This window comes from Phoenix dactylifera, chromosome 4, assembly GCF_051530095.1.
Source record: "Phoenix dactylifera cultivar Ajwa chromosome 4, Ajwa_hap1_PhDact_Kaust_v1.1, whole genome shotgun sequence".
NCBI classification, from domain to species: domain Eukaryota; kingdom Viridiplantae; phylum Streptophyta; class Magnoliopsida; order Arecales; family Arecaceae; genus Phoenix; species Phoenix dactylifera.
The window spans coordinates 48,340,548-48,367,846 of record NC_143193.1 but is presented as its reverse complement, the minus strand read 5'-3'; the positions used below and the strand labels follow the sequence as shown (position 1 = coordinate 48,367,846).

Below are 27,299 nucleotides of genomic sequence, written 5' to 3'. Positions count from 1 at the left end.
ACAGAGCCTTGTTGTTTTAGGATTTGTTCTAGGATGTCATCCCCTTCAAGACTCGGTAAATGAGAGGTACTAGCTTTCTTGTATTCAATAACCCTCTGAAATGAAGCCTCAATTGAATCAAGTCGGGCATTAACCTGGGTGGACATTGTGGTTAGGTCAAGAATTTGGGCATCGTTGGCTTAGACTTGGGCATTGGTATTTTGGACTTGAGCATTAGTGTTTTGGACTTGAGCATTAGTGTCTTGGATAGCTTTTAATAGAGCTTCAATTTTGGAATCCATGTCTAATTGGGACTCAGAGCATTAGTGTTTTGGACTTGAGCATTAGTGTCTTGGATAGCTTTTAATAGAGCTTCAATTTTGGAATCCGTGTCTAATTGGGACTCAGAATGAGATGCGACACGACCACTACGTAGATGCATAAAATGAATGAAGATATGTATGATCCTACCAATTATAGAGGTTTCTAAGTAGACCTAATGCATGAAAGTAATTTGAAATTGTAAAGTATATGCCCAATATAAGCTAAAACTACTCCTTAGCAAATAACTATTGCAAACTAAAAATTAATATGAGGCACAGGCCAACAAGTAGCTGCAGTCAAATAGTACTAAGTTCTTAGTGTGTTGCAGGGCTGCACAGAGCCTCAAAGAACTTCCAAAGATTAGGTAGCCTTATAATTAATAACAAAGATAGGCCATTACTACGATTTTGGTGTTGTCTGGAGTGGGTGTTGTGAAATTTTTAAGGAGTAATATCATTAGAGCACTTAAGAGTTAATTGATACTAAATTTAGGCAAACAAATAGAATTTCCAGTAAGGAAAGAAATCTGACTTGGGTTGGGGCGATGACCAAAAGTGTGGCGTAGCAAGTAGACTCGTCAAAGAGCTCCAATTGGATTTGTGCGCAGCAACTCATCGGGCCTGCTGTGAAAATGGGCATGTCGAACCCAAAATAAAGAAGAATGGCCTGTGCTGGGGCCGGATGGGCCTGATGGGTCTTCGGGCCCAACAAGAAAGAGAGGGAAGGGGGGGGGGGGGGGGGGACGAGCCAGATGAGTGTGGAGAGGGTTTCACTGTTGAAACCCTTGATGAAATGAAAGAGGGAGGGAGAGTTGGCGATGGGCAAGGTGCTGTGAGGAGTGGTCAGGACAGATGAAGAAAGGGGGGAAAGAGAAGGCGGCGGCGGCGGGGCGGTCGGACTCAGGCGGCAGCAGAGGAGACGGAAGCGGTGAGCGGCAACGGAGGAAGAAGAAGGGGCGGAGCGCGGCGGTGGGGAGACAAGGCGGCGCTGTAGTGGAGGCGGAGGCGGTCGCAGCACGGGGGCGCGCTGCGTGCGGGCGGCAGAGGAAAAGGGCGGTGCTGCGTGCGGGCGGAGGGAAAGCGGGCAAGAGCATAAGGCAGTGACGGTGAGTGCGGGGCGGCGGAGGCGGGAATGGCGACGGCGAAGCAGTGAAGACAGCGGCGGCACAGGCGGAGTGGCGCTACGAGGGCGGCGACGCAGCGTGCGGTTGGGGAAGATGAGCGGAGGTAGGGTTTTTCTTTTTTTCTTTTTTTTTGTCTTTCTTTTTTTCTTTTCTTTTTTTTTTCTTTTTTTAACTCAGACCCGTTAGGATCCGGGTTATCGGGCGTGACCCACTCCGAAAACCCATTAAGGGTCCATCACGTGCAAGTCACGTGCGTAGCTTTTTTTGGGATCCGGGCTATTGGATTCGGGTTAACGGGTTTTGTGACTTACCCGTTAATCCTTTCTTCAACCTCCCGACGGTTCGGGAGGATGTGTTGCCCTTCGTGGTGGCGGCTGCGAGCGGGGCGGATTGTAGCAGCGGAGGGAGGCGTTAGGGCGGCGATGGAGAGGGAGAGCAATGTCCCACTTCCGGATCTGGCCATGGACGGTGGCCATAAGGGTCGCGGCCAAAAGCTTCCTCCGTCAGGACGGTTGCCGCGTGGTTGACACCGACGGCGGGTTTTCGTAGGGTCACGGTGACCTCCAGCAGCGAATCAAAGCGGTGGCGCTAGTGTTGTCGACGGCGAGGGATGGAAGCGGTGGCCGTGAGAGCGGTGACGGGTGGCCATGGGAACAGGGAGCCTGCAAAGGGGTTTTTGTCCCCTTTTTCCTGGTGAAAACACAAATCGAGAGAGAGGGAGGGTCGAACGCAGACGGGCGGTGATCTGAGCCTTCACAGACTCGGCGGTGGTGTCGGGGAGGGAACTGGTTGTGGTGTGATAGAGGGAAGACAAGGCTGGATCGTGGCTTTGGCAACAGGGGCAAAGCCGGGCTGCTCTGATACCAAAGCTGATGCAGGACAACTGCAGGAAGGAGAGGAAAGGGGGAAGAAGAGGAGGGGGAAGAAGAAGACAAGGAGGCTAATTTTCATTCATCATTCATCAAAACTCTAAACATGAGAATGGACCCATATATATAGTGTCACAAAATAACAAATAAACCCCTACAAATAAAATAATTCCAAAAAGACTCTAAAATGACAATATGCAAATAAACCCGAATGACAATATGCAAACAAACCAAATCAACATAAAATAAATATAACTAAAATAAATCAATCCAAAATAAAATCAGGCTAGCTGAATTGGCTGGGACCTGCTGAGCTGGCTGGATCCTGTGGGGACCGGCTGACCTGGCACTGGTGTCCGCACCAGTTACTGATAGCAACAATAGAGGAGAAGCCAGGTTCATTATCAGAGGTCCCAACTAGTACATGATTGTTGCTGTTTTAGGAGCTGAGTTGAGGGCGGCCTCGACAGAAGTCAATTATGCTTGCAAGCAGACTTCACCCATTTGGAGAACAACTCAACCACCACGATCAAATAGATCCATGGGCAGACCACGACTGCAGACAGACATTCTTTACTCCTGAACATCTTGCAGTGTGCAAGAGAATGTACCACCTTCAAGGTGAGTCATGTTTACCACGAGGCAAATAGAACCACGGATTGTGTTGCATCCTTTGTTGTTGATCATTCCGGTGAAATGCTATCGACGGATAGTGCGGCCTTGATATCTCTTTTTTGAAATATTTTATTTTCTGACTCATATGGATATACTTATATTAAATTTATGTGATTCATCCGTCCTAATAAAAAAAAAAAAAAAAAAAGCCATTGATGCTCTCTAAGATCTTATACCATAGGGTTAGAGGTTCAAGTGGATGAAAATGGGAAATTCCAGAAATATTTGAAGAAGAATCGCGTGGGCTTCTTCCAAGTGGATGCATAGGGACCCTAGATGGTGACATTAACTTGCCTGAAAATATAGGTCGATATTGGCACGGCCACACAAGAATTTTATTTATTTATTTTAGTAGAGAAAGGTCCAAGGGCAATGGCCAAATTGGTGACAACTACTGAGCGGCATGGAGGATACCATTTGGTGACGGTGGAAGGAGACGTGAAAAGTTGATGGGAGGGGGAATGGAACATGATGAGTTGATGGTCTACACCAATTTCCTTCGGTTGTTATTGGAGCTTCAACCTTTTCTTTTTTTTCTTTTTTTTTTTTTTTTGTAAATGTATAGGAGGGAAGGGGGAGGGATCAGCCCACCCGCGTAGCAGCCCCCACTGAGCCCTCCTTCCATCACGGAATGTTCGATACAGGTCGCAGGTTTCACGTGCCTTCCCTGACCCGTAAGCTCACCGCCTCACGTATGGGCACGTCACCCCAGCGCCATCTTGGTATAAGTGGAAGGAAAGCATAACCGCCAGCAAGCCACCGGGCATGAGGCATCTGGTCCCCTAATTTAATCGACCCTCATGCGTTTCGAATCCGGACAACTTGGACGGAATTATCTCCTCACTAGGCTACCACCTTGATGGCAAGCTCTTTCTGAATCGTTTAAACCTTAGCTTGCTAACTACAGTCATGGCCTCAGCTTGGTCATCATCGAAACGGAGGAATCACATGGTATTGCTGCAGCGGTCAAGGAATGAGAATCAAATTCTTAATTCTTCTCTACTTCATTATCCCAATCTCATCATTCCGTGCTTTCTTGTCCAAGGTCATCCCTTGGTTAGGCTCTGTTTTTAGCTTTTTTTTTTAATAAATCTATTAAATTAAACTAATTTAGAATAAATACATTCACAGAAATTAAAAAATAAAATATTTAAAACTTAAGCTGGAAGATCTACTGTAGAGTTTAGCTTTGTTCTTTCATTAATCAATGAAACGGGTGAGGACCTCCTCTCTTTTTATTTTTTCAAAGAAAAAATTGATGAATAGAATTTAGCTTCAACAACATACTATAGGTTGTCAATTAATGTTGGAATCATCATTTATTCCAAAAACTTAAGCTAATAGAATGAGGTAGATTTATTTATATATTTTATTTTTTTACACTCCTCATCATATATATGTCGGACTTTTTTTTTAATGGGTGAGCCCAACATATGAAATTTTTAATAATAGAATTAAAAAGTGCAAAGATAGGGTTCGAACTTAGAATCTCTATTTTGATACTACGTTGAAATTACTGCTTACCCCAAAAACTTAAACTAATAATATGGGATAGATTTATTTATATATTTTATATTTTTTTATTAAATTTTTTATCTAACTTATATCTAAATAGGATACGGATGGTACATTGAATTATTTGGCAGCAGTTCAATTTATCGCAATAGTGACCAGCCATGTGTGAATAATATGTACGTCTTTTTATTTTTATTTTTTTTGGTTGGCCAATGAGTGTGGTACCAGCTGATTTGTCCCTTCCCATAGCTCCATGTTTCTATGTGCAGCCTTAACTCATCAAAAAAAAAAAAAAAACTCTTATAGCCATAAAACTCAAATCTAGAATCTATAGAATGCCCGCAAGCATCCCAACGATCAAATCTTAACACATGATTTGTTTGGGTCATGAGAATATCCAACTGCTCATTTCCATATTAATCCACACCTAGCATATACCTGATGGGGGAAGAGTAGATCACTCAACGCATATAGTTAAAGCACCCAAATCCGACAATAAGCCTGATCTCGGCGAGCGCGATTTGGGTAAGTATGGTCTCGACGAGCATGATCTCAGTAAGCATGGTCTCGGCAGGCATGGTTTCGGCGAGCGCGATCTCGATAAGCATGGGCTCGGCTAAGCAAAGCTTGATTGACCTCGAGGCCAAGAAAAACCTAGTCAGAAGCGGAGACCGACCCCAACTCCACTGAAAGTCAAGCCGATCTCTAAATCGGAGCGTCTGCATAAATAAGGGGTCACCAAATCCTCCATATTCGGGATTAAATCCCGCAGTCTCCACCACAACAGTTGTCAAACCTGAATCCTTGAAATCTCAACAGATTGCCAGCTAGCCTGAATTTTCATGCCATCTAAGGTAATCTATTTAACCCAAGATTTGTACAATCACATCCGATTGCGAGTAACCGCCACACCCCCTCCTATAAAGAGGGGGAAACTCCGGGGATACAAAAAGATTTCTCCATTAGAATATTTACAGATCCTCTCTGACTTAATCATCGGAGGACCTTCGTCGGATCCTCCGGCCTGGGCTTCTTGCAGGTCTGCCAAAGACAGCCGTCCGCCACCACTTGCAGTAGAAGCTCCTTCTTCTGGTTCGCGATCACCCCCGGGTCCAATTTTTAGTAACAACAGTTGGTGCTAAAAGAAGGGCCCAGCCGTAACTTTTCCGCATGAATCCTTCCCGCTAGGGGGCTAGTGTTGGAGAGCGGATGGGGATCCGGGACTTTAGTCCCACATCGGTTGAGTAGCGGAAAAAATTGTGCCTTATAAGGAGGGGCCAACCTTTTTCCTTCAGAGACGCCCATGTGGGGCAAAGCCATGAGGGGAGCGTGGACCCATAAGAGCCTACTGGGCCCAAAAGGGAATCCATCCTCAAAGCGGACAATACCTCTTGAGGGAACGCGATCTATTTTTCTGCTTTAACAGATGGCGCTAGAAGGAGGGCCCTGCCGAAACTTTCCCGCACGAATTCTTCCCGCTGGGAGATAGTGTTGTGGGGCGGATAGGGGACCAGGGACTTTAGTCCCACATCGAAAGCGTAGCGGAAAGAATTGTGCCTTATAAGGAGAGGCAACCCATTTCCTTCCAGAGGGCTCTTTTACGAAGGACAAAGTCGTGAGGAAGAAATTGTCGTGTACGAATCTTGCAGTCACTTTCTGCTCTAACAATACCCATTCAACTCATGATCAGACTGGAATCGAACCTGCATGCATGAGACCATAAGTCTGTGAATTAATTTTCTCCTTTCATTCACTGCCTTGAGCGCTTTGCTTAAATAGCACCATCGGTGGTTTAATCTCACAATTCCAAGTCGATAAATAAAAAATAGTGCCACACGAGTCTAATTTTAAACGAATTTCCTACCTAACAGCTTAAGTTTTTGGATGGCATCTGCATCGATCCACTATGCCTCACACTTTTTTTTTTTTTTTTTTTGGCAGTCTACCGATTGATAAAAGAAAAAGTTGCATCAAAAAGCTATAAAAATAAGGTGCGGTGATTGGCGTGACGCACATGTACATACATTTGTAATATAATTTTTTAAAATAAAAAGTACTAATTTTAAAAAATAAAAATAATTTTTTTATATTTAGTCCATCCCTCACAAAGGGCGCAAGTCTTAACAAAATAAAAATAAAATTTTTATATTTATTTAACCCTGAAGTTTGACGGTATTTAATGACGGCCGTTATCTTCTCTCTTCGAGCTCAGAATCCAACAAAATATCTCTTTTGCTTTCTCTCTCGATCTTTCTCGGCTTCCTTTTTTCTCTTTTCTCCGCCTACTTTTCTCCCACCCCCACCAACCAATAGAAATCACCCCAAATCCTCTTCTCTCTCTCTCTCTCTCTCTCTCTCTCTCTCTTTTCTTCCACCAATCCAATCTCTCACCCTCCCTCCCTCCTTCTCCCACCCATCTCCTTCTCTCTGTCGCCGTCGTAAAACCACCGGAGCTCGGAGAAAGAAGAGCCAAGTCCACCGGAATCCCGGCCCCAGCGGACAAAGAAGCGATTTTCCGGGCTTTCCTCTCGCCCCATATCAACTCTTCTCACTTCTCCTCCAAACCCTTAAATCTCCACACCAATTCATCGACGAATCAAGCACTCGCCTCGAATAATCCAAATTCAACTCCCAAGGTATACAAACATATATAAATCTTTGTTTCTAATTTATTATCTTCCATAGCCGTTGATTTGTGATTTTTTTTCAAAAAAAAAAAAAACCGGGGGTGGTGTTGGTGACCAGAACCCGAAAATTGTCGTCGTTGGAGGTCGGGTCACCGGGCGGTTAGGGGTAGAGCGGGGAGATGAAGATACAGTGCGACGTGTGCGAGAGGGCGGAGGCGGCGGTGCTGTGCTGCGCCGACGAGGCGGCGCTCTGCTGGGGCTGCGACGAGAAGGTCCACGCCGCCAACAAGCTCGCCGGAAAGCACCAGCGGGTCCCGCTCCTCCCCCGGGCCGGCTCCGCTTCCTCTCCACTCCCCACCTGTGATATTTGCCAGGTATAAATAAATATGACTCTTTTTATGTTAAACTCCCACATCGCTACTACTTAATTCGTCTTAGCTCGGCCCTTTTCCTTGTTTTCTAGTTTCAGTTATATATATATATATATATATATATATATATATATATATATATATATATATAAGTATTTAAGTTTTCTTATCTTTGTGTTAATTCTTATATAGAGAGATATATTAATTCTTTTGCAATTACAAATTTATGCGAGCTCCCGCATAGGAAATATTATGCGGGTACGGGCGAGAACAATGGTGTGTAAGGTGGCATATAAATTTCTACTTCGGCAGTTGTGACACCGAGATTTGGCAGGATTTTTTAACAACAGTTTAGTTAGGTGTTGCTGCGTTCCTCTAATTCAATCTTGAGCACCCAAACTCCGGTTGTCGTATAAAAACTTTTGGAAAAAAAATTAGAGTACTACCTTATGTTCAGTTGATTGTAGAAGATTTTGTGTTGCTAATTATAATGCCTGCTGAATTGACCTTATCACATTTCACACCTTTAATTGGATGAGCAAGGATATTGGGGGAACATGATTGCAAGTTTGATGTGTAGGAATGCTTTGGGTAGAGTTTGAGATTTGGAATTTAGAAAATGGCAGCGACTTTTGTAAAAGTTTGGAAAATTCGCTCAAGTTAAAAAAAATAAAAAATTAGTAGAAATAAACAAGGTAGTGTCCTAGGAATATATGTGTATACTTATTATTCATGTTAAAACAAGCACATAACAGATAAGAACGATAAGTAATAATAAAAACACCAGCAGCAGCAGCAACATATGGCACTATGGATTTATAATCTTCAGGGTTCTATTGAATTGAATGATTTGTGAAAAAAATAAATTTTGTTAATAGTAAAGAATAATTGAATAATTCTTGATCAGTTTATTGAGAATAGTTTGAAGAGTCCTACAAAGAACGGAAAAAATAGAGAATAATTCAAGAATTTATCATAATTTGGAAAAAAATGTAGTTATATCCTGCAGAGAGGGGACCAGATAGTCAAGTTGCAGTTGGGTTGTTGCCTGTCCAGCATATAATAGCCACTGAATATATCATTCACCTTTAATTGTAGTAGTCCATTCATTTGACATACACCCTTAACTGCATATTGGAAGGATACCAATGGGCAATTTTGTTATTGGATTTAAGAATCCATGCTTGTTAGTCCAAAATCCAAATAATCGCCCTCCTCATGATCTGTGGTAACTGAAATAAATTTAGTGGCATAAGAGTGATGGAGATACATGCCTAACTTTGGCATAAAAGCTAATTGTGTGTCTTGCGGTTTTACTAAATGGCTATTTTGTTATTCAGTACAAAATGTTCCCGACACTGGATTTATTTGTTTCAAATTTTGAAGAGTAATGACTTGTTATTTAGACATCTACTGTTTTTGGCGAATTGCAACTTTCACTTCATGATAATTATTTTCTTGACCTGCGACAGCATATTAGCACTGTAATGTTGTCGACCTTGTCCACCAGCTGCATGACAAGCGCTTTGGAAATTTTTGTCTTGCAAGTAAAAGAGAACTGGTTGTAAGCTATAAACAGAGTGACGTCATAGAATTGATTTGATATGCTATAAATTATAATCTGCTTTAATGGGTCCTTTTACCTTCTTCCTTTCTATTTTAGATCTTTCTTCTAAAATTCATTTATGGATTGGAGGGACCAGATTGAAGGTCAGGTCTTCATGAATGCTACATCTGAAAACTACAAAACACATAGTGTAGGCGAAAAGGAATCAGAAGTTTTTTGTCTCTCTCTCTCTCTCTTTGTGTGTGGGGAGGGGTGGGTGGGCAAGGGGACCGCTGGATTAATGAGTAAACTTATTACTGATCACCCCTTTTTCCCCCCGGGGGGGGGGGGGGGGGGGGACATGTTTGTGCCAGTCAAAGCATAGCTCTTACTGGCATGAGATGCTTGTGATCAACATTAAGTATGCTGCAATTGGTGGTGGTTCTCGCGGTTTTGATGGCTGGTTTTGTAAAGCCCTCATGGATCAGGTAAAATACTAAGTTACTAAAACCCATTCAGCTAGGGTAGCTAAGCTTATGCCCCTTGTTTCTTGTACAGTGGTCAAGTGAAATAGAATTCTATGCATATGATCGAAGCTAACTATGAAGCGCTTAACCTCTAATTTTCAGTTATGGACTTCTCAGTTCTCTAGATGACATTTTTGAGTTAATAAGGACATTTAAGAAATAAGTCAAGTGGATAGTACTGGATGTAAAAAAAATGGGGACATGGTATGCAAACAGGCCATATGATAATGATTAGACAATCAACATACCACTGGATTTCCCTTGGTTAGCAACAATTGGTGAAGTACAATTCACTTGACCTTCAGAATTAGTGGTGGTGGGTGTTGAGGATACATGAAAAATGAACCTCAAATGGATTTTATGGTCATTTTTTTTGTATGTGTGCGTGTGTTTGTGTGAGTGCATGCATGACAATTGTCTCTCTTCAGCAAATTGACATTGAGAACTTGACGGCAAGTTGCCATTAGTGCTTGAGCATCTTTAACATTTCTTGTATTTACAAAACATATAGGAGAAAGCTGGTTATTTCTTCTGCTTGGAGGACCGTGCTCTGCTCTGTAGGCAGTGTGATGTGGCTATCCACACAGTAAGCCCTTATGTATCATCGCATCAGCGGTTCCTCATCACTGGTGTGAGAGTTGCTCTTCAACACCATCTCACCAATAGCAGTGCCAACAGCAGCAGCAGCAGCACCAATGGCAACAGCACTAGCAGCAATACCAACAGCAACAACCCCACTTTAAGCTCTCTGGCATCAAATACTTCACTTTCAAGTAAGAAGCTGCAGATGGCACCGACAGGCCTTGCTATGGAGGAGGTGGAGGATTTAAGGCCACCATGGTCATGGAATGAAATGCTTGATGGTGTCGAATTGGATCAGTATTATGGATTCTCAGAGCCTTGCGGTGAGAGTTTGCATCCTATTTTTCTTCATACAGGCACAAAGAAGTAAGGGTGAAGAGAGACATTGATATATGATGAGATTGCTTGATAGTTTCTTCTTTCTGTTTTTACTGTTTTAATGAATTTTTTGGAGGGCCGAGGAGTAGTGGCAGCACCGTTGTTTCGGTCCTTGATAGCTTGCTGTTGTCATCTGGTGTCACGATATGGCAGCACCTTTTCTAGGATGGAAGAGGAGCGATTACAGTGGTAACATCACAAGCTGGTGCACTTAGAATGTTGTAAGCCACAGGAAGGTTTAAATGTAAAACAGAGCATCTCTGTTCATGTTGCTATCCGTATGTTTGCTGAGAAGATATTCGTGTTCTGTATTTGGAATAATTACATCCTTAATGCGAGTTTTTATCACTTGCTAATGAAATATTCTCGAATCAAAATAACGAGGTTGGGTGTTATTTTATTAAATTAATCCCAGTTGTTTGGATGAAGTGGTTGCTTTGGTTGCTCTGTCACGCTACACAAAGGATTGGCTGATGAGGCATCAGACTTTGCATTGGCAATAGCTCGACGTAGGGGTCACGGTATACTGTCCATGTTCGATAGATGCGAGATAGCTACTTGTTTGGTGTCCAATCTGACAGGGTATACATTTGGCGACAGCAATCTGCCAAGTTTGGGACCATCTAGCATGGTCAGCCATGCTGCCATTATATTTTTGCTGTTTAGTTCGCTATCACCTATAGCAACACTTCAGAGATTAACAGCCGTTACATATCGGCTGCTTTTAAACTTTTTAATATTAAAATAATCAGCAAATATAATGGCCATTTAAGGGTATTGTTATGAAAAATAGGAGCAATAATAGAAAATTAATGATATTGTTTTTTTCCTCATTTTTTATTAGATAAAATAATTAGACCATATGAAGAAATTGGCCATGAGCACAGCCAATTATGGCTGCTGGTTTTTATAGTGATGCACCAAGATGCATGCTTGAATAGAGCCTCACGAGGAACCAGCAGCCATTATTAGCTGCGTGCACGGCTACTGTGGTGCATGTAGCATAGACAATAATTTTTCCTCTAGGTAGGAATGTGCAAATAAGAAAAAAAATGAATTTCCAAAATTATTATTTTTAAAATAATGTACAAGTGAAAATAACACCCCGTTATATGGGACATAACGGCAAATAAAAGGGAAAAAAAAATAGCCGTAATATTTTCTATGCTATTAAAACCAATAATGTAACAGGGGTTTTATTTAAAACCATGATGGCTGGATAAGCTAAGGGTCGTCTTGTCAAGCTCGGCAGTACAAAAGAAAAGAATAGCAATCAGTGATCTCGTTATCACAAAAGCATGATGGCTAGTGTATGATGAAGAAATGCCTGTCTTGAGACCCCTGGTAAGATGGAGGGCTGAGATCATCTGTCTTCTTTCCTTCTACGCTCGCCACCAGAGGTCCAGAACCATGCATGGCCGCTCATCGTCAATGATTGTCAAACACTCAAAAGGAATGTCATGGAAATTAACATAGACAAGTAAATGATGGAGCTGAGCTATTGAGCTGGGGACCAGTGTGTCAACCCCCCCTCTGGAGGAACAAAATGAGAGCTTGCGTTCTTACAAGCAAGAACCATAAACATGACAGCTAAAATTTTGGTTTGCTTTCACAAGCACGATAAGTTATTTGGATTTCAAAAGAAGAAACAAGTAAAAGAGTGAACAGGTACGTATTCAACTATGACTGTGACAACTTATAGTACCGTATAATCTAAATCTCGAAAACCAATTTCTTGAATCGAGTCACGCATTGCAATGCCCGGTCAAACTCTGCACTCTCAAGGGCAATGGTGAAGCGGCAGTAGTTGGGTATTCCAGTCCATAACCCACTGTTAATGCACAACCCTGTGGCTCTGAGAACAGCTTCCCTGAAATTACCATCATCCAGCTTGGCTTCAAAACCATCTATCTTGAGTATTTTGCCAATATAGGCTGTTGGTTTTGCCACCAAGGAAACACCACCGCAGCAGCTAACAACATCCCATCCACAGCTGTGAAGTGTCTGCAACAGATGCTAAGATGTAAACAAGAAAGCCAGAGAAAAGACAGATAAATGAGAATGAATTCAGTTGTTGATTTTCCTCAAAAGGAATTCAGTTGCTGATCTGCCGGAAAGCTTTGATCAGTTTGACTCTGTTGGTTCAAGCTCCAAGATTGAGGTCCAAGAAAAACGACCACTCCCTAATCTACATGTTGGGTAAAACTAATGTATTATTTCTTTTTTGTGATTAGAAATATAACCCTTCATAGCCAAACATCACTGATACCAAATTATCGTAATTTTGGATTTTCTGATAAGTTGTAAAAAGGACAAATTCTTCTTTTACCACCATAATCAAAAGCACAACTAAGACTTGATAAAGCCAAAAATCTTCAGGAGAAGTTCAAACAAAGGTGAAAATATTCATCCACTCCATAAACTAAAAGTCAGTTCACTGGGTAATAAAATCATGTGGCATACTAAATAGGGTTCTGTAACTGTTAGACACTAAGATGCTTGCATACATAGGTGCGCACACATGCAAACACACAGATACTGAATGGTGTTTTACTTTAGCAGGTACCACACCTCTGAGCTTTCAGGTTTTGAGCTAATGACTGATAAATTTTAGCCCTTTTAGAAAATAAAAATAAGAATGCAATCTGATTTAAGCTGATAAGGAATTCAAGATGCAGCATGACATGAATAACAGACCTTCGTTAGGCGGTCAGAACGATTCTTCAGAATTTTTTTCTGTTCAACAATGGCTTCCACAAAGTGTTGAGCCTTTTGCATCCTGAGACCCAACAATTTCTTGATAGCATACTTCACAGTGCTATGTGGCCTGCTCAAGCTTGGAAATGTATAGAATGTATCGATCAAGCATGAATCATTCAAAATCAAGAACCCAAACTCAAGCCCCCCAGTCAGCAACTCAAATGACAGTCCTCCGAGCAAAGACACACAGAAAGATGAACCTGAGCATGTCAGCATGGAAAGACTGCTTTGCAAATCCCATCCACCCCAACCATCAGTATTAAATTCCAAGCCTGAAAAGAAAGTATCAATCACCACCCTTGCTCCAAACTTGGCACAGACTGCAAGTATATCCTTGATCTCTTCATTGCTGTAGAGCAAGCCAGTTGGGTTGATTGTGGGACCAGATATATATAACCACGGCCTTCTTACTGTCCCAAGCAATGTGGCAAGTGTCTCTGGCACAAGTTTAAACCCTACTTCCGAATGTGTTGGGATGGTCATGATGTTTGCTTTCATGAACTTTGCTGCGGAGACATAATTCCCATTAGTGCCCGAGGGGAAAAGCAAGGTGCCTTTTTCTTGTATGCAGCAACGAATGAGTTTATCAAAAAGGGCAAGGTGAGAATTCCCATAGATAAACTCTGAAGATCTATCACATGAGAATCCATAGCTATTCATGACTAGCTGCCGGATTCCAGAACGAACATCAGTTTCGGACTCGACCATGTTCTGCCTTGCGAAGCTTTCAAAGATGGAGGCTTTTACAGCTGAAGGTATTGGTAGGAAGCTTTGATCTACATCCATGTGAATCACTGTAGAGTCTTTTGTATCACTAATGGACAGTTCAGCATCATTTAGGGTAGATATGGCAGAACTTGCAATCCCTATCATATCTGCAGATTTTTTATCTGCACATTCCCTCTGCAAAATGAGCAACGTAGCATTTAAGAAAAATGAAAATCGTTAAAACAAAAAATGGATAGTCTTGTACTACGATGTTATCTTTATTGGCATGGTTTTGGGAAACAATGGAGCTCTATGTGACTTTTCAGCTGACTTGTATTTGATCTAATCATTTCATGAAACACTGCCTAACAACGATTCCGAGTTCAAATGAAAAATATACAAGACAATAATCAACTTAATGACTCAGAAGTTCTGTACCGATTTATTCACCCCCAATACAGAACATATCTGGTAAATAATGTGGAGGAAGATTTATCACTGACAAGTAAAAGATGTTGATGGAAGATTATTGAGCAAATCTCAAATATACAGGGTAAGCATTGAAAGTTGCTGTCTTTTCAAAATGGCACCTCTAAATATGGGCTTGAGTAAGTAAGTCCCAATTACATCAGCTTAAATACATTCTATATCTGGTAATGCAGCTGCCAGTTGTTTACGAAAGGTATTGTTTATGTCAAAAACAGAAAATCTGAGCAGATTGATCTAAGAGACAGAAAAAGAGCTGCATAAGAAGAAAAAAAACAAATAGGCAAAGAGCATTTCTTTGCTTTCTGGTCAGTAAGAAAACTGCCTTTCTATCTTATGAAATTACTAATCCATTAAATCAGTTTGTTTACCATTTTTTAATGCTGAACTAGGAGACAGAAAATAGCTGCATAAGCAAAGAAACAAATAGGCAAAGAGCATTTCTTTGCTTTCTGGTCGGCAAGAAAATAGCCTTTCTACCTTATGAAATTACTAATCCATTAAATCAGTTTGTTTACCATTTTTTAATGCTGAATTGTCATTGTGCTTTAACTTTCAAGAAAGAAAGATGTAACTGACAGGAACTTGCAGCAAAAACTATGTATATATCCCATCATAAGTGAGTCAAGTGCAGGTGGCAGACACAACTATTGCAAGGAAAATGTTAAAAAAGTCAAAACGTTATGCATCTTGAAAGTAGAACCCATAATTGTCATGTAAGTTTCGGAAGAATGCTGCAACTGAATAGCTCTTCCTATCATGAAAAGAACTGATTAACTCTTATAATGGTTCTTTGTACGCACTAAACAAAGAAATTTTCTTTACATGTATATAACAATGCACAAATTTATCTCCTCATGGTAGGGTAAGATCAACCCACAAATGGGAAAGTCATGTGACTGGAAATCCTTAAACATGCAAAACAGACACCACTTTTGTTTTTGAAGGAACAAGAAAGACCTTTCATCTAAGATGTGTGTCACTTGTGCTTAATCACTGACTTATATATCAAAGCTAATAAAAACCTCAAGCTATGGGGAGATGACTGAAAACAACTATGTTGGAAGATGCAGAGCCATATTTATCTTCTAAGACTTCAATGCACTTACAATCAGTGACTGATCTTTCAAAAGCTAGAAGACACTTCACATACTGAGGTACTTGTAATATCTTAGTTATACATCCAGTTGATAATTTAATTTATCCTGCACGTGTAGCAGAAACTGGATGTAAATGAGCCAAGATGACTCAATGATTTTAGTTTTCAATCAAGATCTCCACCTTCTGTAACAAATCAGACATATCTGTACTACTAGGTTGAGTACTCTGGCAGGCACCACTTGATATAAAGTAAAATAGGTGGGAAAACTAATGTAATGATGATTAAAATTTCATCAATGATTTAGATGGACAGACTCCTAAAATGATTTTGGATTAACTAAATATGTGCTAGTCGGAAAACTGACTATTAATCACCTCTACAGTCACTGGTAACTCTGCATGTGTGTGTGGGTGTATATTAGTGTTGTATGCTATTAGTGTTGCATGGAATGTTTGGTCACCTCTACAGTCACCTGTAACTCTGCATGTGCGTGTATATGCATGCATGTCTGTGCATATGCATGTCCATGTGTCTATGAGAAAGAGAGAGAGAGACCTCTGCAGCTGGATGACGGTCAGCTATATGAAATGCCAAGAGCTCATGGAACAGACAACCGTAATAATACTGACTAAACGAAGCTGTATGCCCTTCCAGTAACTCCACAGTCTTTGATAATGCCTTAAAGATGGTCTCTTCTTCAGATATGACAAAAGCTACTTCCAAGTCAGCATAAACCTGAAAATGAGTGTTTCTTCCACTGTTAAAATATTTAACATTTAACACTAGCTAAAGAATAATTTCCTGCATAGTACCTTGACCATGTTCATGGATCAAACATGCTTAAAGTATTCACTTTGCCCATGACAAGAAAACTAAAAGAAGAAAATGTTATCATAATTAATCCCCAGCTAAGCAGCATATCCGACCATGTTAATGCTCAGAGCATGATATAGTCAAAGTTACTGAGAAATTAAATCCATTTTAAGCTAAAAAAAATAAAAGGAACCTAAATAAATTCACTTTATCGGTTCTTCCATCTCCTTTAGCCCACAGTAGAGTAGAACTTGCATGAGATGAATTCTATCTTAAACAGATACTTCTTGATCACAAATCCACTGGTGAAAGGTGTACGTACCTGATTTTTTACTAGACCACACAAGATAGCTGCATGTGAGGGCAGAGTCCTTCCAGCGAGATATTTCAACACTCCATTAGATCCAGGAAGACTAGACAGCTCAAGTTGGTCTGATATATCTAGAAAAAGGCGGGAACCAATCTCTCTTGTAACATTTAACAGATTTTCAAATGCGGAGCTAGTTACGGCCTCAAAATGAGCCATGCCTGTTATGACAACCTGTGGTTTTAGTTTCTTAATCAACTCAATCATCAGATCTGATTGGCGTGGGGCCTCGATTACAGTGAGGATGTCCTCTACACTCCCATTGCCTACACTTCCCTGGAGAAAAAAAGTATAAACATGTCACATGCTTTCAATGAATGGCATAGACTTCCTATTCGAAAAGAACATTTATTTTTATAATACAGTAAACAATCAAGTTTGTCGAATAGTTGTTTTAACATGCATATATAAATCACACTGCAAACTTTGAACAATTTCTGTACCTCAATTGGCAAGGATGTTAGCCATTGCTTGGGTAAGTGTCTGGTCAAATGTTCATCAACAACAGCAAGTTGTGGTGAGAACAATCGTAGAGCATTCTCTATCGCCACAGCTCTAGACGGGAATACTATAACATTCTTGTGCACCAGAAAGAGCAAAGAAGTCAGAAAGCCACTCTTAACCTTGTATAAAACATAACATAAGCTATTGGACTTGAGTCTTAAGGATCAAAAGCCAAAAGGATTTTATTTTTATGAAAGCCAAAGGAAATTCACTAATACCTTGCACCTCAAGCATCTTTTTGAACTGTATTCCATCCCTCGTGATCATATTTACACATTTGGTCACATAGCACATCTAGTTTTCACTTCTAAAAGCAAATATGTACATCTTTAGAGATAGACAGTGAAGTGAGATGTCACTGCACATGTGAAGTCGTATGCCAATTTCAACATGCAATTACTAATATTTCATATTTCCTCAGATTCATGACAATGTCATGAAACAAACTAGGAATTCACCTTGTAAAACTTTTTAAGAGTATAAACAACATAAGACTTTAGACAAAATGCGATTGGTTATGGTCCTGAGTCCACAAGAGCAGTATTTCACGAATAATGGGGATGCCCCAAAACTGTTACACACCCTGGTAACAAGAATGAAAGTACCAACATAATAAAACACACAAACACATGAATTAAAATACAATTAAGTTAAAATGGAAATTGTTAGTCAATGTTAAACCTATTAATGGTGACATAACAAAAAATTATCATTGTTTTGGAAGATAAAATTATTATTTTGAAAATACTAAAAGGTATAAGGAAATTTTAGATAATAGTGACAAACTAGGGTCTCATATGCTGGTATATGAAGTCATCATAGCCGCTAATATGAACATATGGAGGTTATTATCTTATGCTATGCTTAACAACATAACTATAGCATCCGAGTGCACGAGGCTCCTGCTGGTGCAGTTTCTAGGAGGATAGGACATATGCAGCCTTATCCCACGTGTCGAAAGGCTGTTTCCATGATTTAAACCCGTAAAATTAGGTCACAGTTGAACAACCTTACCACTGTGCCAATGTCTGCCATCTGTTTAATAACATAAAGAAGGCGCCCAAAACCATTTTAATAGACTTGGTTATGCTGCAGCAGTCATCAATTAAAAGCACAAGTGAATTGAGTCATTTTCCTTTCTTTATTGCTATTTGTGTTTGTGTCTGATGAGGCCCATAAGCGATTTTGGTCTACGCCAAGGTCTACCGAAATGGTATTGGGGCTCATACTGGCCGGTGATCGATTCGGTACAGTATGGGTCCGTACCATGCGGGACGTACCGAAGAATAAAGGAGGGGGAGAGGGAGGAACAAAGAGACAGAGAGGGGAGAGAAAGGAAGAGGGGCGAAAGGAAGGATAGGGAGGAATAGAAAGAGAGGGAGGGAGAGAGAGAGGCCGAGGCCTCCAAGGAGCTTCGAGAGCTTCGGATCCAATGACGGGGACTAAGAGAGAGGGAGGGAGGGAGGGAGAGACTCATTTGGATCTTCAGCCACCCTCGCGTCAGGAACCAAGGGTTTCGAACAGGAACATAGCAATTCGAACGAGAACAAAGCATCAAACAAAGCTTTGAAGGGGTTGGAGGGAAGTGGCAAGAGAAAGGGAGAGAGGGCTTCGAACTCCAGACGGAGAAGGAGGTGTGTGGAGCGAGGAGTATTCAGAGGAGGAGGCTTCAAACATAGAGATGAGGGGCGGTCGGGTTTATATATCAAATTGATAGGATGAATCATGCCAATAGTCAACCAATTCAGTTCAGATATACCCCAAATCAGCTAGTTCGACATGGTTTGCCAAACCTTGGTCTATGCAACTATAAGTGGCCCTCCTCTAGTATCCCTGCCTACCAACCAGCCAGCCAGCACCCACCCTTCCCCCAACCCCCAAAAAAAATCCCTCTCCAGCCCCTAGAATCTAATCCCATATTTGTGATCCAATCACCGAAAGATTCCAAAAGAAGATTATCTAATCCCTTTCATTCAAAAGTGAATGAACACTAAATCATGTAATTCAGTGAGGATTAAGAGAGATGCAATAACAAGCCCTAGTTACAAGGGGAAAAATCTGCAGATTTCAGCATACTAAAATCATTGGAAATGTTGAGAGACTTGACATAAATTCAAGGATGATAAATATGCCCTGGACATAAGATATCATACATTTGGGCCTAGTGGGCTGCAAAGAACTGCAGGGAACAGAAGAGTCCTGGATAAATGTTAAATAGGAAGGACTCATCGACCAATGCTTATGCAATCCCTTGTGCTTACAGTTTAGCAGTCCCTTTGCCTTTTTGCAGGGAATAAACATGAAGGCTATATATCTGCAATTTTCATAATCCCCATGCAATGGTGATTGGGTGTCTTGATGACACCACAGATAGAGACCTTTTTCTTGAAATGAAAAAGAAAAACAGACACCAAGTATAAAAATAATAATAAAAAAAAAATCAAGTTACGTAGCAGAGAAGACAATGATCAAGAAACTGAAATTAAGACTAGAAAGTTTTCATTAGATACTCGACATAATAAAGGGGTAAAATAGTGCTCAAAGCATGACTATTTTTACTTGTGAGTACACACATATGGAATACAAGAATCAATAAGCTCTTGGAAGTTGTGATTTACAAAGTTTGATGTAGTTGAGGCATGTATATGCTTGGGTACTCTTTACCTATTATATAGGACCAAACCCTTAATCCTCAGAAATCCACATGGTGCAGATACACAAAAATACAAAATAAGGAACATAACTCAGCAGTATGTGGACGAGAAATTCTTACATCGGTAGTTAGTGGGATATGATGATATATCTTCATAAAACCAGCAATAAGATTACGGAAACGCACAGATCCAGCTGGAGGTTCATATGGAAGAAATGAATTCTCTTTGAGAACACTAGCAAGATAAGCTAGAAATGGTATCTTTTCATCAGCAACAGAATCATCATCAAATGACAAATCCAAGGAGCTGCTGACCTCCTGGAAGCCATTTTTCAGAAAATCAAATATTGTTTTCACCTGACAATGTACTACCAATTGTTAGTGCAATATTTTTCACTCTTAAATCTATCAAAGGGCAGAACAGAAGTAACCAAAAGACACACCTGATTTGGTTGGCGAAGTTGACAACTATACACAGATAAAGAATGTGAAATACAACCACCAGACTTGACATATGCCCAAGCAGTACGTGCACAAATAGGCTGATCACCAACAAGACCCATAAAGAATTCAAATCGATGTGGACTGTTCTTTTCAATCTCTACCAAGGCTGAAATGTCTGTATCAGCAGCCTGCAACAATACATTTCAAGTGGTAGCAATTCAGTTAGCTAAGAAAAAATTATGCCTTTAGAAAAGCATGATATGTAATAAAAGCAGAAAACAGATGATAACACTGGATTTCCAGTTATACAGGCTGTTCAGTAGAGAAGAGCAATCCATGCACTATGAATCCTCCATATCTGCCGTTAGGCAATAGTGCATTGACAGAAACAGGAAAAATTTATCAGCAATTATCATTAAGAATGTTCAACTTCACCTGCATAACTTTTGTCTGCCAAAGCCTAGTGATGCGGAAACCACGGCGCTCAAACAAGCGTCTGCATACACCTTGGCCTGGACGTCCTCCAATATTAAAGATCATTATACCCATGGGATTTATGACAGCAATTCCTTCCTCAACCGCCCGAGCAATTAAGCCTAAGCCAAATTGGTCCTCAACAAAACCCTAAATACATTGAACTAAGAAAGACTCAGTAAAATATGAAAACATCTGGCAATGCAACTAGAAATATGTTCACTTCAGTTTGAAAATAGACAGCTATGCTCTTGAATATTGTTAACATAAATATAAATTAAGCACATCTAAGCAAGCTCTGTCATTTTTTATATTAAAAAATATCAATTTATTCCTACTAAATAGTGTTATAGTTAGCCTCATATTTGCAAATCATGGAGATATTAGCAGTTAATGATGGAGAAATGCTGATTTGGTCCTAGAAAATGCAGGTTCTTCTCTTTTGCAGTTAAATTCTTCTGCCTGGACCGTTGAATTAAATGTAAAATCTTGCAAATGAATTAGCAGCTCTTCTTGATGCTTCAGAGTTCAGACTCATTCTACACTGAAATTTATTATGTTGCTACATTTGTTGTCATTTTTTTTTATCCATAGGATTCGTGTATCCAAAATTTAAAATAAACCACCACATAAACTTACAAGAAGAAGATAGCTACAATGCAAGGGTATTATCATTTTAATATTCCTTTCAAATTTCAACAAGCCCTTACTGATCACTCTTGTTTCCTAAAATTTACAAGAGCATCATGTTCTTAGTCCCACACAGAAATCCATTCCTACATTCAATCCTGCTCGATGCTGCTTATTAGGTCCTTCCCACGTTGATGGTTAGGACCAAGTTATATACTTATGCAAAAATGATGAAAAAGGTAAGAGTTGTGTAGAGTCTTATGTTTATAGGTGTCTTATCTGTTGGAGGAATACATTTTATTGAAAAGGCGGATCAATTGGCAGGGAGAAGAAGAGTCTCTTTGTCTAGGCCTACAGTAAGATAATTTCCTAATCTTGACATGCCTATCATCTGTAAATGGAAAGGTTAATATTGCTTTTGCATAAACACTGTAATTTGTAACATAGCAGGGAGAATTATGATAGGATTTATGTCATGTTGTTAGGATTTCTCAGTATTTATTCAAGATTGTTATGCTTTGTCACCTAGCATGCTTCTAGGGCCCTTTGAAGCCATTAAATATCTTAGTATTTTTTGTTGCACTTGTTCATGACCAATGCACAGAGCCATTGGCAACACTGATATGTTGTCTGTCTAAGACAGTGCTCATGTTGATACAGTGGTAACATGAACCACTTAATCTATTTTCCCTTTTCTTCAAAGGTATGACACTGGGAAAAAAGTTTAATCTCTTAAAGGCAGATCAGTAATATTAACGTCTACAACCAAGTCAGTGGATAATTTGCTAATTATTTGATTCCCGATGAAAATACAAATTCTTTGTATCTCACGACAAAAGCTATAGTCTGACTTAGCATAAGCCAAATTAGTTCCGACGACTCTATTTGCTTGTCCTAATAATAGCCACACTGACTTTCCAGCCCCCTCCAAGTTAATCCTTGTATGGATCCTGTTGATTGTTTTTAGATAAATGTCCAAGTGGAGAAATTAGACAGTTCTCGCTAAGTTTATAATTAATTTTGAGATATTATGTAAATCATCCTTCAAAGACTTTAAGAAGCATCCTTTCCATCTTTAGTTTAACCATTCTTCATCAAAGCCATGCTTGCTCTAAATTAAACTCTCTTGATTTTTTTTTTAGTTAGAAAAGGTTTTACACAGAAAAACTTTATTGTCTTTAGACTACTATGCTTTTTGCTGTTAGCAAGCAAGAGGATGATAATTCATAAGAAGTGTACCTCTGCCCAGTCATTAACCTGACTAAAGTTCTACATAAATTGGAGTGCAAAAAAATTGCAAATATCAAAAATAGTAGATCAATTAGGTGAAGTTTAAATTTTAACCTGGAGAGCACAGTAGTTACTCAAGGAATACAAAAATTCCTCACTTGAATTTTCAGTGATCATCTTTGACATGGCCTCTGGATTTGGGTTAAGAATCTACAACAATATAATATCAGTCAGAGTATGGCAAATAAAAATAAATATGTCAAACTATTTATGCAAAAAGTAAAAAAGAAGTGATTCTTATGGATTTGTATAATTTTTTTAAAGTCAATATACTTGTATACTAGCAACTTGTTCCTTGTAGCTTTGACCTTTTGATTGGTACCTGAGGTATGCATCCAACAATGCGATCAAGTTGAATGTTATTATCCCTACAATAAGCGAGAAGATCAGATTCATGAAATTCCACCCTATCAAGCAAAGTCTTCCCCTCTTCATCATAGATAGGGAGCCCATTTTCATCCAAAGCATTCAAGAATAAATTTATCCGTGCAACTTTGACAGCTCTTGGATTTATATCAAGCCCATAAACCTGTCAGAAACCATATTAGCTTCCAGTGGAGTTTGAGTGCGTAATTAAAGATTTTCTTTAAAAAAAAACTTCTATATGATTCTTCAATCAACATAATTAATTACAAAAGAGAAAATATTATGAGTGTCAAAGATGAAGATGATGTGCTTGAAAGGTGATGTTCAAAGAAAACAAGTTTTACATTGAAAGGTGATGTTCAAAGAAAACAAGTTTTACATCAGTGAGCTCATAAACAATCATGTATGATTAAAAGTTTCCAACTTATCTATTGCCCATGGTTACCACAATTTTTTTTATTTCAACTGAATTTCCAATTTAATACAGGTGCTCTGGTATAATATGTACTGAGGGATGAATGTGGTTCCCTATTATCAAACCAGTGTTCTTCTCTCTCTTTTTAATTTCTTTCCAAGTCTAGGGAAATCTAAAAAAGTTTCCCCATGGTTATATGAGTTTGAAAAATTTAAACAAAATGCTAAGTTTCCCTTCCTACAACCACTCTTTCTTAAGTTTAAACAAAATGCTATGTTTCTCTTCCTACCAACCACTCTTTCATATTTGATTGCAGGCTGCCCTCTTTTGCAAAGCCATTCATGTAGGAAATTTGGTGCCATTATGAAGACTGAAGAGTCCATATATAGTTGAAAGCTGGTTATAAAACATTCTTCAATTTCAATCATCATACTTTCATCCATAAAAATCGAATGCTGTAGCCAAGGAATGAGACTCTTCAAGTTAAGTTAGAAATTTTTCTAATAGTAACATAGTTGCTAAAATGAAGACAGATACTAAATAGCATCACAGGTACAAGGGCATGAATATCTCGTACCATAACCATAACCATCTAGCCTTTTCCCAACTATCTAGAGTCGTCTTTATGGATTCTCATTCACCAAGAATTGAGGAAATGAATATCTGGTGATCTTAGAAAATGAAAAGGTGAAGGGAAGAAAAGAAAATAAAGACCTTTAATGGGGACCACTTTTCAGCAATTGCAATGGATATCCAACCATTTCCACAACCAAGCTCAGCAACAGTCTTGTCCTTAAATATGGAACCAGGATGCCGATTTATGCCTTCATAGAAAGTAAAAGACCAATCTTCTGGAATGAAAATGCTTGGGATCTCCATCATTGTCAGTTTCTTTCTTTGCTGGTAGCCTTCAAGCAATAGAGAAATGTCTAAGATAAGTAAACAGGAATAGGTAACTACAAAAGCTTTTCAAGAAAATATCCAACTTGAAGCTGAGTAATGAGCACTCAACCAACACAGTATCAGAATTCACTAGTTAAGGTAAGTACTTTGACTTGTTATCTAAGCTTGCCTTTGGAAAAATTTTGAGAAATTAAAAAGGATTCTATTCACAAACTCTACCAATAACGCTAAGCTATAAAAACGAATCCACATTGTCCTCTTTCCTTTTGAATGAAATTCAGGCTGTGCTCTTCAAAGTGAATAATAACATGTGACGAGTAAAACATAAGTGGGTGCTCTAACATAAACATCTAAAATCAAAAGAGAATAGCAGCTTGCTACGTTATTGACTTATTGTCTTGTACATTGGTACAGTTACTAGATTGTCTCCTCCAAGGGTGATTAGATTGGATCTAATTTTTTCAAGCATCCTTCCTCCATGTTAACCAACCAAATATAATGAGAGAGGAATCAACTATACAAATTCAACACACAGCTACCTCACCCATCAAAGTTTCTTGTTCCTTCGTACCTTCTTATCTTTCTTTGTCATTCTTTTGCTGTTTGATACTTCCAAAATGCAAGCATATCCTTGGATTACTTGACACAGTATAGAGTATAGACTACTATTAACTGCTAAAGTAACAACTTATTATAATCTCGCTAATTAATACTTTGCTCAAAGTCCTTGCTGAACTTTAAAAAAATGCAAATACAAAGTGTGTTGAACAGCTAGAAGTGAAATTAATTAATATAAATTAGCTTGATATCACATAGAACCAAAATTGGGCTTATTTATGGAGGCATAGAAGGTCCACTCATGGGGCTTGCCTACCCAAATTTAATGAACCTTATCTTTAGTAAATGCATACTATTAGGTCCTTCACTTCTCAAAAACTTTGCTTATTTTTCACTTTAGCAAACCTTATCTAGAGCTCCCGTATGTGATCTTTAATAAATACAAAGGTTGAAAGAAAAGGAATAAGGTAATCAGAGCCGTTGACGATTGCCAAGAACTCGTGGGTTGAAACAGAGCAACTCTGTTTTTAATGGAGAATCGAAAGTCTTTTGTTGGAATGTCCAATTACAAAGATTTATCCCACGAGTTAGTTGACAAGGACATAGATGACAACAACAAAACCATCAATAAGCAAGAAAAAGTTCTAAAATTGCGTCCCAAATGATTTGAACTATATAGATGTCTCCTTGCTGCCAAATCAAGAACGAGAAATCCGTGGCTGTAGAAATTTATAAAGATAAAAAACTAAAAAGAGGAAAAAGGATACGTATAATAGATCTCTTTTTGCGAGCATTCAAAACCAAACTATCACATTTCAGTGATTGGTGGACAGGAATCCATCAAGAACGATCGGATGAATCTGATCCGCAGACAAGAAAAAAAAAAGAAAAGAAAAATATAAACAAATTTAAAAAAACGCCGTAAAGGGCATTAAAACGAACAGCACTACGCATATAATAGATAACGATGATTGCAAGAATTGAGTCAAGAAATCGCAGAAAAGAGTCCTGATCGAGTCAAGAATCTATCAAAGGGAGCGATCGGAGATCGAGGAAAGAAGAAGCAGGAGAGAGGACCTTCGAAATCGGCGACGTGGACGTCGTGGATGCGAAAATGGTAGGTGTGGAAGCAGCGTTCGGCGGCGTCCTTGCAATCGAAGCGGCGGTGGAGTGCGGCGAGGAAGACGCGGGCATCAGATCTGGTGGCGGGGGACTCAAGCCGCTCGAGGAGGGCCTTGAAAGCGGCGTAGGCCGCGTCCCCCGATCGCTCGCACTCCTTCAAGAACTCCTCCATCGCCGCTATCAGAGAACCCTCGCCGACCTCCTCCTACTCCTCCTCCTTTGGTATTCTTTTCTCTCTTTCTTTTTCTCAGGTACGGTGAAAGAGCGAGAGCGAGATGGGACGGCAGAAAAAGCCGCAGACTCGTAAAGCCGAGTCAAATTCCACGCCGTCCCAAGGCTTGGGGGGCGAGCGGTAATGGCTATATGCTGTTTTCGATTGGCTGTATGGGATTGGTTTGGAAGAAACTGCCTGCATTTTAGCAAGTTCTGAAATTATTCGTGCACTGCGTGCATGCATGCATGCACCCCACCGATCACAATCGCACGTTTATACAGGCACTAATTTGTCCAAGCTATTCAGAGTCCAAATGAAGCCTAGAGCATGTTTTAGTTCACTGATATTGTTATAATTATCTGAAATTGGATTTTTGGGGACATATCAATTAAGGGTGCAAATGAGTTGGATCGGACCGAGTCAGTCCGATCCAATCTGGTTTTTTATTTGGATTCTAATTTTAGACCCAAACCTAATCTAATAGAAAATTGGGTTAGATCGGATCGGATCCACGGCTACAATATTTGATCTAACGGGTCATTGAGGTCGATTCTATATGTATAACTTGGTTCCAACCTAAAAAATTTGGGTTCAGTTCGGATCTGGTTCAGATCCGAGTGACCCAATCGAGCATGGGGATCTTCTTGAACCGTCTAGCCACTTTCTCCCCCATTCAACTTTATAAAATAAACACAAAGTTGATTTAGTATTCATACACAACGCGTCATGAAAATTTATGTACAATTAACAAATCTGAACCACCAAAATCTGAATAAACAAGCCGATAAATTAAAGCTAACGGGACGTCCCTCCTATGTAGCCCACCACTCCCGTGGTTTTGTTTGGGTTAAAAGTGGATTTGTTCCAGGGCTATTACATAGTATTTTATTTTTTAATTTTGTTGGTCGCATTCACACCTGTGGCGTGTGAGCCGCCATTGCACAAAAAAAAAGATAATTAAAAAAAAAAGTCAA

At 39.7% G+C, this 27,299-nt stretch overlaps 2 protein-coding genes across 2 annotated transcripts; one reads left to right on the top strand and one right to left on the bottom strand.

Moving 5' to 3' along the window:
• The first annotated feature begins 6,689 nt into the window (after window positions 1-6,689).
• LOC103720835 (B-box zinc finger protein 23-like) lies at window positions 6,690-10,925 on the top strand. Its single transcript, XM_039133614.3, has 3 exons — window positions 6,690-7,121; window positions 7,231-7,486; window positions 10,068-10,925. Exons 2-3 carry the CDS (start codon window positions 7,292-7,294, stop codon window positions 10,506-10,508), a joined length of 636 nt encoding a protein of 211 aa, XP_038989542.3. The 5' UTR covers window positions 6,690-7,121; window positions 7,231-7,291; the 3' UTR covers window positions 10,509-10,925.
• Window positions 10,926-11,989: 1,064 nt separating this feature from the next.
• MMT (methionine S-methyltransferase) lies at window positions 11,990-26,465 on the bottom strand. The gene is made up of 12 exons (XM_008810736.6): window positions 26,067-26,465; window positions 24,243-24,436; window positions 23,070-23,276; window positions 22,802-22,897; window positions 20,789-20,977; window positions 20,353-20,541; window positions 20,030-20,266; window positions 17,196-17,330; window positions 16,708-17,028; window positions 16,128-16,307; window positions 13,214-14,179; window positions 11,990-12,520 (listed from the first exon to the last, which is right to left on the bottom strand). The coding sequence occupies exons 1-12, from the start codon at window positions 26,281-26,283 to the stop codon at window positions 12,230-12,232; spliced, it is 3,222 nt and encodes a 1,073-aa protein (XP_008808958.4). The 5' UTR covers window positions 26,284-26,465; the 3' UTR covers window positions 11,990-12,229.
• Between the last annotated feature and the right edge of the window lie 834 nt (window positions 26,466-27,299).

Coding starts and splice junctions, on each gene's coding strand:
- LOC103720835 (XM_039133614.3), top strand. CDS start 7,292: ATGAAGATACAGTGCGACGTGTGCGAGAGGGCGGAGGCGGCGGTGCTG. Junction 7,487..10,067: donor CCACCTGTGATATTTGCCAG/GTATAAATAAAT, acceptor CAAAACATATAG/GAGAAAGCTGGTTATTTCTT.
- MMT (XM_008810736.6), bottom strand. CDS start 26,283: ATGGAGGAGTTCTTGAAGGAGTGCGAGCGATCGGGGGACGCGGCCTAC. Junction 14,180..16,127: donor ACCGTCATCCAGCTGCAGAG/GTCTCTCTCTCT, acceptor CTCATTTTGCAG/AGGGAATGTGCAGATAAAAA. Junction 12,521..13,213: donor GTTCTGACCGCCTAACGAAG/GTCTGTTATTCA, acceptor CATCTGTTGCAG/ACACTTCACAGCTGTGGATG.